Genomic DNA, 9,930 nt, shown 5'->3' with positions numbered 1-9,930 from the left:
CTCTCCCTCTCCCTTTCCCTCTCTCCCTCCTCCTCCCCCTCCCCTCCTCCCTCTCTCCCCCTCTCTCCTTTTCCCTCTCCCCTCTCTCTCTCCCTCTCTCTCTCTTTCTCAACACAAATACTCCCCTTCTTGAATTCCCATGTTTCCTTTCTATATCTACTCATTTGGGAGGATCATTCCACGTGAACTAAAATTACTACATCCTCATCCATCATCTCAGCTTTCATTCGTGGTTCTCCTAATCAGTCTCCATGAGAAATGTGGCCACTTTGAAAAGAATCAGTCATATTAATAGCCTCCTTTTGTCTGCCCAGCTCAGATATGTGTTATGTCTGTTACCCAAGGAGGCCTTGCCCTTCTTTTGCAGGGAGCTGGGGTTTGATGAATGGGTCCTTTCCTTACCTCAATATGACCTGGTGCATCTTCAGTGGTTTCTCAGTGTGATTTTCTCAGGGCAGGCGCCTAGCACTATAGGAACACTGTTCTAATGGATCTCCAACAATGTTATGCTAAGGTAGCTCATCTTCATTTCATTATTCTCCAGTCTTTTCTTGAGTTACAGTAGGAGGCTACATTGTGAATCGTCAGTGCGTTAGAATGTATAAGATAAGATATATTAGGAATTCTCTGTCTCCGTGCTTTTTCTGACATCTTGTGGGATGAGGCAAGCAGCTCCTTCCCTTCTCTGTTGTACTGTTCACACACACCCCTGATACATCCCCTTTCACAGGAAGCCCAGTACAGAGGAAGGTAGTAGCCCACGGCTTCTACCAAGTTTGGAGGCTACTTAAGAGACACAAAAATGGCTCTCATCTCTGTCATTATTCTCCCCTCCTTTCTCTGCTATCTCCTAGATGCTTTGGCTCTGCCCCACCTTGCATAAGTGATAGTCTAAATTATTATCTCCTCTATGATAGCAGCCACTTTGCTGTTCCCCATCTCCCACCTCAGTGCCTTTGTACAGTCTGTCTTCTATAAATGTCTCAGATGTTCTACTCCTTCATCTCTGCCTCTTGGAACCCTTAGATCCCTGCAAAGTTTATCCAAGTGCTGCTGGGCCATCGCCAGTCATCCTGACCTATGTCTTGCCTCTGGACTCCAGTGTCCCTGGAGAAGAGAGTGAGGCTGAGGCCTCTGCATGGCTCTGCCTCACTTAAATCCAGTTCACTTGCAAGTCAAGACATCACCCTCCTGATGTAGTTGGTCCTCTTTAAGAAGGAAGGACTAACGACAATATCTCAGGTGGCATTTCCTATTTCAGTCTTAATTACCCCCCCCTGCTGAAATTCTTCTGTAAATACTTTGTATTTAATGCTCTGCCTAAATGCTATATCTCCTCAGGAGATCCTTGAAAGTACAGGGCTATTTACTTTTTTGTCTCTGTTTTCCTTCAGGCAGCACCTGGCACATAGTAGGAACTATGGAACTATCAAGGACTATCAAGTGTCAACTACACATACTTGGATAGTTCTTCATTCCCCTTCCATAGCACTATGGAAATCTCTAATGTTTTTGTCTTAAATTGATGTCCACAAGGGTTCTCCTTTCCTTTGGCTGCTATCCCTTTTGGCTTGCCTTCCCCCCCCCCCTTTTGCTTGGCTGATTGGGGAACCATAGGACTGGAAGGAAAAGTGGCACCACACTCATTTCCACTATCTCAAGAGGGGAATGAACCAAGCTTTAACTACTGGACTGAACAGAGAAGAGTGACTGGTGAAGGGCAAAAAGGCTTTTGAGGAAGAAAGCTCTTAATCAAACACAAATATCAGGGATATTAGCAAGGGGAATGGAGAAAATTGCTATCAAACTAAATTGCTTTTTGTATAAATGTTCTCTTTATTCAAGTTTTCCCCAGCGTGCAATTCTTTCTTTAAGGCTTGGTGAACAGATGCTCTTTTGAAAATGTTGATTAACTGATGCTTTTTTAGAACCCTTCCCACTCACCCAAACAAAACTACTGGGATGAATGATTATCAGAAGGGAAGGGGAAAAAAGAGAAAAAAAAGTCAAGTCTCCAGGGCTTTCTTCTTCCTCTGAAGTGGCCTTTGATTCTCCAGGTGCAGAAATCTCAGCCACATCTGAGTGAGAGCTTTCAGAGAACCCCTCAACACTAGAAGGGACTCTGGGAGGCCACCTACTTCAACTCATTGCCTCTAAACAAGACTGCATTCAAACCTTCCCCTCAGAAGTGCTACCCTAAAGCAAGGAAAGAGTGACTACTTTGTAGAAAGAAGACCTGAGTTGAAATCTCAACTTTGCTTCTTACTACCCTTGTAGTTTTGATCACTTTGTCTCTCTGGACCTCAATTTCCCCATCTGTAAAATAGATTGCACCAAGTGACCTTTAAATTCTCTTCTAGCTCATTCTCTTTAAGCCTAACAACCTGGCCTTCCTTTCTCAGTATAGGAAGATTGTTGCTCCAGTCATAGCTAACCCTTAAAGTCAGGGCAGTTTTTTTTTCCTTTTTCTTAAAGGTTAGTGTTCTTTTTGCCCTTTTCCCTGGCAGCAGTCATTTTCTGCTGAGTGACAGCTGCCAGAAGCCTCTTGACTTTGATCCCTTTCCTGGGGATCCAACTGTTTCTCCTCCCTTGGTGGGGCCTTTGCACCTGGAAACCAATACAGATTTCATTGGCAAGTCATGCTGCTTGGTGGATGAGTGGATCCACAGACTACCATTCAATATCCTGGGCCTTTTAGCTATGAAGATGTTAAGAAATGTGAGCATCCGTCACCTTGATTATTGGTTGGAAATATTGTGTGGTGAGATTTCTGCCAATCCCTGCTCTCCTCCCCTTTCCCCTGCCATATACTATTTCCTTTTAGATGGAGGTGAAAACAAGAAAAAATTTGATGTATATTTTTAAAAATCAGCTCAGCAGCCTGGGCCTCCAGATTCATTACTTGAGCCTTCTGATGGACACCACCTGTCTCTTGTTGGTTCCTGTTCCTGTTCTCCTTCCAAGTAAACAATCTGCTTTGTAACATCACAGAAAGAATAATGAAGAGGATGGGAATCAAGGTAGAAATGCTTGGCTTGGTCCCACTGATGCCAGTTCTTGCTGTCAGAGGGCCAGGAACAGCCTGGAGAGCTAGAGGAATGGTGATTAACATTGTAGATGGCAAACACTCTCTAGGACCTGGGCCACTGGGATCTAAGTGAACTTTCTATTTGCTCCCTCCCCAAGAAGGTGGCTGAGAGTTCAAAGGAATTCTTGGTGCTTTAGTCAAGAGGACAGAGGACTTCCTATATTGATTAAAAGGCCAGGCCTTCAGGAAGAAGCTGGGGTTGGAATGTGACAGTGATGGATCAAAAAGCATTTTAGGTTGTGATTGAGAAATTTCCCAGCTGATAGTGTGGACCGGTTAAAATTTTAGGCTGCTTTCGGGATCTATGTTAGTTTCTTTGTTGTGTTTTAACTGTTCTTGATTTTTTTTTCCTTTAGTCCTCTGCATTAATCTTCAGAATTATGCTGAAATTCAGAAAGTACAATTTTAGGCAGAACAGAATTCTTATAGGGTCACATGCACATGCAATGGAGGTACACTGAGCCAAAGATATGGACTTGAAAAATTAGCGTATAAGATCTGAAGAAACAATACCCTATTGCTTTTCAGGCACATATTTAACTTCCTTAATTTTTTTTTTTTTTTACCATTTTAGACAAGCAATTTTCCTGGGCTTTTTCTTTTCTCTCCTCAGCTGTGATTTCCATGAGATGGACAGAGTAGTGAATAGAAAGACCTGTATTATCCCCCAAAATTATCATATAAAAGAAAAAGATAGACAGTGATAATACTGGAGAAATTTCAGAGTAAATTAACTAAGCTCTATTCAAACCTGGGCTAGCTAGATTGGTTGCCAATGTTTGATCTATTCTCAATCATAAAGAAAGCCAACACACAGAGTAGCCTGGGCAGAAGAGATGAGTGATATTAATGTAGATATGTGGATATGGACAGTCATTACGACATTCTTTTCCAATTCCGCTTCTACAGTAAAACATATAACGATGATACATGACTTGCTTAAATTACTTTAAATTTATTTGAAATTCCAAGGAGAGAAGCCCTTTAGGCTTTGTGTCCACTTAAGATGTATGCATATGAGGTGATGAAATCTGTGGTGCTAAAATGGTTTTAGCAATAATGGTGACTAATGGCAAGGGCTAAGACACCAATGAAAGGTCTAAGGATAATATCCAGGATAATATTGATAATGAATGGCAGCTATTATGAAGGAAGGCACGTGACAATATCTTTGCATGCTGGATCCCTAGCTTTGGGGTTGTTTTTCTTTGTCTTCTGGTTGCTGCGGAAACAATGGAGCCAACTCTACAAAGCTTGCCTTCTGATGATTACTGATATAAAAATGGCTTCTACTAAGTTTGTTTCTCATTACAGTGGACATCCCAGAAATAACAAGAATTCCTAACAGCGAGGGATATGAAGATGATGAAGGTGAGCTGATTTCTACCTACCCCCTTCCTTTTTTTTTTTAAAGACAATCTTCTATCTAAACTTAAGATTGACTTGACAGGAGTCTTATCCAGAGTCCTAGAGGGCAAAGGTTGAAGAACAAAGGTCAGGAATGACAGTAGTGAAAAAAGCTAGAAAATATCATATCCATCTATCTGATAGATGGATCAAAGTGAAAACCTTCATACAACTCTGCCATTAACTAGCTATATGACCTTGGGCTGGTCACTTTTACTCTTTGAATCTCACTTTTCTTAGCTGTTAAAAACAAAGCAAGACAGGGTTCCTCATAAGGTGAATATCATGAACATCAAAATTATTCGAGGGATAGGACTTTTATGTAATCCTAGATTCGATTTTATTATTTTTATGACTGATTTTTGTAAGTGTTATTGACGTCTTTTGTTTTTGTACTCATTTGGGTCTGTGATCTTGATGTGGGTTGCTTGGGTGCTAACAATAATACTGCCAAAAGAAGAAAAAGAAAAGAAAGAAATGAGGGTCATTGAAGTATTTGCTCTTCTGGCTACAGCCACTCCTCCCCCAAACCACCCTGGAACTGAGCCCTTACTAATAACAAAGAAAAAACAGTTAAGTAAGAACACTCAATGCAGTAACCATGTCTGACAGTATGTACATGCAGCATTTTACCCTACTGGTCCCTACAGGAGAGTGAGTTTCCTTGTCTGTTCTCCAGGACTATTTATTGCTGATTTTTCAATTACTCGGGATCTTTTCCTTTACATTGCTGTGGTCTTTGTGCATACTATCCTTTTGGTTTTGCTCAGTCCACTTTACAATAATAGTTCATACAAATCTTCCCATGTTTCTCAGAATTCTCATTTTCGTCATTTCTTATGGCACAATTTTATCCTATTACATTCATAAGCCACAGTTAATTCAGCCATTCCCCAATCATTGGGCAATCAGTTTATTTTCATTTCTTTACAACCACAAAAAGTGCTACCATGAGCATTTTGTTGTATATTGGACTCTTGCTTCTTTCCTTGACCTCTTTGGAGTTGAGCCTGCATGTTTAAAAAGCCGTTCTAAGTGTTCTGAGCACCTGGGACAACCACCTACCTACCAGTCTTCTTCCTGGGTCATTTGAATCTATTCAACACTAAGTGACTCTTGGGGGAGAGGGATCTGTACCACCACCGCCACCACCACCACCACCACCACCTGTGGATAATGTCTTTTTTATGCAAAGACTACATAGATCTATGAACAATGAAAATCAGATCTCTGTTATTTGTCAGGACTCTGTCATCACCATGCCCACACATTAGAATTTTCTACATGAAAATTAACACTGGGATCTTGCAAAGGCTCAGGATCTCTGGCTGGACACCCTTGGTTCATATCACCTTAATTCTCAGTCACCATAAATGGAGATTTGCTGGAGGGGGCAGACCAAAAGACTCCAAATCCATTCTCAAATCTCCTGAGGGTTCTGCCCTGAGACACTTATAAGAATTCAAGTTAACTAATGGCTCTTTCTGTTTCCACACCCAAACCCAACACTAATACTCTTTCTTCTGCATACTCAAATTCCATTCCACACTTGGTTACAAGCCACGACAGACTGGCTTCCAGACACACCTACTCCACTGATGACCAACATCAGGAGATACTCTGGTTATTTCTTTAGAGCCTGGGTTTAAGTGTTCTGCTCAGGTGCATACTTCTATTTCTTCAGAGGCCACCACTAGGTGTGCAAGGATAAACTCTGTGTGTATATGTTAAATGTAACACACATCTAAGGCGTATGCTGTATACAAAGACAAAATCTTTTTTAGAACCATTGTGATGGGACACATGCTGGTAGGCACCCCTGGAGTGATAATGAGTTCAATCAGTTTCCTTCTTTTGTATTGTAGATGAGTATGACCTCGACTGGAGTAATTCATCCTCCCCAACGTCTGGTCCAGCTCTTCCCAAAGAGGACAGGGAGAAGAGCTGGCTGTACACTCTGGACCCCATCCTCGTCACCATCATTGCAATGAGTTCCCTGGGTGTCCTGCTAGGGGCCATCTGTGCTGGCCTACTGCTGTATTGTACATGCTCCTACACAGGCCTCTCGTCCCGGAGCTGTACCACACTGGAGAACTACAACTTTGAGCTCTATGATGGTATCAAGCACAAGGTCAAAATAAACCACCAGAAGTGCTGCTCGGAGGCATGACTGATTGCACCCGAATCACATTTGACGTTTCATTCCAGCAAGAGTGGCTGGTGAAGATTACATTTTTTTTCTATGGGAACTGAATGCCATAATCTCGAACAAACCGATCCAGAATACAGACAGTGAGGGCAAGGCAGACTGGGGGAGTGGAAGTGGGGAAGAGGGAGGTGTGGCCCACATGGGAGACTGGCTCCCACCCAGGACCACAGTGGCTGAGTCATGGCTGTAATGAGGACTTGCTCTCTGCTGGGACAAGGACAGGAGCTTGACTCTTGGGATTCCGATTTTGCCTTTTGTTTGAGGATTTTCTTTAAAACAATTTTTTTTTTAATTTTCATCTTTGAAGGACTCAGAGTAGAAGAAAAGAGTGACCTTTTTGGTGTGAGAAGTACAGATCGTTACTCCCCACTTTCTTTTCCTAATCGGTGGTTGAAAGGCGAGGGATTTTTCAGCTGGTCTATCTTTAGAAATAAAACACAAAGAGCTGTCCAGCTTATCCCCTCCTCAGATAGGCTTGTGATTTAAGGGATTTGCTACCGGGGCAGGTTCTGCCAACTGAGCCTGTGTGCTGCCGTTTCCCGTCAGTCCTAGAACTGAAATTGAATGTTGTTGCCTTTAACTTTTCCTATCCAGGGGAAAATTGCCGTTTGAGGGTCAGCAGAAACAGCAGCTCTTTCTTATGTGTGATTCAAAACAAAACAGAAAGGAAACTTCACAAGTCACAATCTATAGGAGCACCTCCTTGGGAGCCACTAAAGGGCCTTAAAGTGCTTTGTGAATAGGAGCCATTTGTTAAATCCAGAACCGAGTCTGTCGTGATGGCCTGATGGCCGAGGCCTTCCTGACAAGGCCTCTAGGTGTTACTTTCTTACTTTCTTTTTCATTCCCCCCTTGTTCTTGTAAAAATGAAAACACCACAGACAAAGACACCCTTGTAAGTTTTCCAAGCCCCGGGAGATAGCTTTGTTTGATATTCTTGGTGGGGGAGAGGGAATGAGAATACAAGCAGTGATTGTTTTCTGTGTTAATAAGACATCGAGTATGGTGACCACTGGAATCCTAGCATGTTAGGGTTAGAAAGGAGACCTCAGACATTATCTAGTCCACCTCTTTCAATTGAGGAACTTATGACCCAGAAAGATTATGCACCATATTGAAGGTCACACAGCTTGTCAGTAGCAGGACCAGGACAAGAAACCTTGGTTTTTTAACTCTCATAGGTGCTTGTTCAGCTATACCACCGTGCCTCCTTACTTGGTAGAAAGGGGGAGAAAGTGGACAGAGAAAGAAGAGTTTAACCTCTGTTATCCTATAGTTAAGTAGGAAGTCTTGAGGGGACTGCCCTAGGGAGACATTTTGATTAATTAGTCCCTTCTCTAAGCTATGAGCCCTGATTTCTGCTTTGGGTTGTTACCACAGCCTTGGCTTTCCTGGGGAGTCAAAGTTAAGTTGTCCAAGAGCCTGCCAGAGGTTAGCAGGCAGTGTGAACCAAAATGTTAACACCTCTACTTCATCCTTCCCCCTCACCATGGGATACATCCAGCTTCTTACTCATTCTCATACACACACTCTTTGATTTATGAGTTTTTGTTATCAAGTGCCTTGAAAAGTGAAGAAGAAAAAAAAAGTATTTTTTTCCCTCTATCTAGAAATCCATGTATATCATACAAGTAAGGCATTCATCCTTCCCTGGCCCAGCTGCTTCTCTGAACTCCTCTGAACTCCCCACTGATCTCCACTAATGGAACAAGACCTGCCCAGATGGTTTGAATGCCCTCCGCATACCTCACCTGGCTGCAGAAGGGGGTAGGGGGTAGGCAGGAATAAAATGAGAACTGTGCAGAGGAAAGATTGTCCAAATAAGAGTAGCTTGACTTAGGCTTATATTAATGTGTAAGAATTTTCCTGTTTGTAGGCAACACTCATCCAGAAAGCCAACCACCACACCCAGCTTATCACATATGAATGGTAAAACTCGTCAGACCATTGCTGCTGCTACTATCATGTACAATTTCATTCGTCTCATACCCGAGCTAAAGGGGAAGGGTGAATGGAACAGATCTGTTCCTCTAAATGTTAACTTATGGACCTGATAGTTAAAATGGTAATGTCACAGTGTATTGTATGCATACAGAGAGTGAGAGTTCATGTCTACATATATTTATACATATATGTGTGTGTTTGCGCGCGCATGTGGGTTCTCTGTATGTACTGTGTATGTGAATGGTCACGTGGGACTAAATAGTGTTAATGTAACTTTGATCTGGAGCAGGAGATTATTGCTGTTCTTGGCGTTCAATTTGGCACAGTGTTAGTTAATGGTGAAGTGCAAAGTTATTAAGCCCACATGCTTGGCTCAACGCTACCCTATGAGCAGGGCATGCAGAAATAAGTTTCTAGTTTAATCCATCCTACTCTTCTCCCTGCAGTAAGGCCTTTAGGGCCTCAGGTAACACTGGTTACAGGAGGGATGCTTGGGAAGTAAGGAAACACCCAAGAATCTTCCAAAATCTCTTGAAGACAAAAGATTTCCCCACAGCTATTTCTGTGCTTACTGTCCCTCTCATGGCCTGGTAATGGGGCGTTTGGCCCTGTGCCACCTGCTAGTCTCATTCCAGGTTTGTAGTTCATCTCTGAGTTGTACACTATGGAACACATATCCACTTTAAGAGTCCCACATTCATATTTCCCATCAGCTGGTACAGGGAATCTGACTGTGCTCTGAATGCCGAGGCAGAGCAGGCCATCCAGAGCTACAGTGTGTTACTGTTAACTTGAACAGGGAAAATGAAACAAAACATTGGTGCATTCAATTCATTGTTCTCTTTCTCTACAGTGATGTTTTGCTCATCCTCCTTAGTGAGGTAAACCCAACCAACAGTATTGACACAATTTTATGCCTTGTACTGAATGACCTATTACCTCCACGCTCTCATGGACTAGGTGGTCAGGAGGGCCATATGGTTGCTTTCTCCCTTTGGCGGGGAGGGGGTTGGTAGGGGTGGGACGCTTTGGGGTGAGCATGGGGTGGGGGAGGGGAAATAAAAGTTAAGAAAACAGTGGCTTAACTTTTCCAAGGCTCACAGTTGAAGGTGTTTGACCATTCACTGGTTGAGACAGATCATAGGGGACTTGAGAGCTTTTACTGTGATTCTCCACAAGGTAAAAAATAAACTGCAACAACAAACTGTGTTTATATGATTTGTATAAAGCCTTTTTAAAATTACTATTTAAATAAACAGTATACCAGGGACTCTTTTTGCAT

General features: G+C 42.5%; 1 protein-coding gene across 2 annotated transcripts in view; it reads left to right on the top strand.

The window, feature by feature from the left end:
• NRP2 (neuropilin 2) overlaps positions 1 to 9,676 on the top strand; it is a 149,823-nt gene extending 140,147 nt beyond the window's left edge. For both annotated transcript variants that reach the window (XM_069075305.1, XM_069075304.1), the window contains exons 16-17: positions 4,403 to 4,459; positions 6,361 to 9,676. In XM_069075305.1, coding sequence (XP_068931406.1) covers positions 4,403 to 4,459; positions 6,361 to 6,665 — 362 coding nt within the window. In that variant the 3' untranslated portion in view covers positions 6,666 to 9,676. The remainder of the gene's footprint in view (positions 1 to 4,402; positions 4,460 to 6,360) is intronic.
• The last annotated feature ends 254 nt before the right edge of the window (positions 9,677 to 9,930 follow it).

The sequence above is a fragment of the Petaurus breviceps genome, unplaced genomic scaffold (genome assembly GCF_028583685.1).
Source record: "Petaurus breviceps papuanus isolate PSGF00001 unplaced genomic scaffold, PetGlider_PUasm1.0 90903, whole genome shotgun sequence".
Taxonomy (NCBI): domain Eukaryota; kingdom Metazoa; phylum Chordata; class Mammalia; order Diprotodontia; family Petauridae; genus Petaurus; species Petaurus breviceps.
This window is presented reverse-complemented; position numbering and strand designations above follow the sequence as displayed.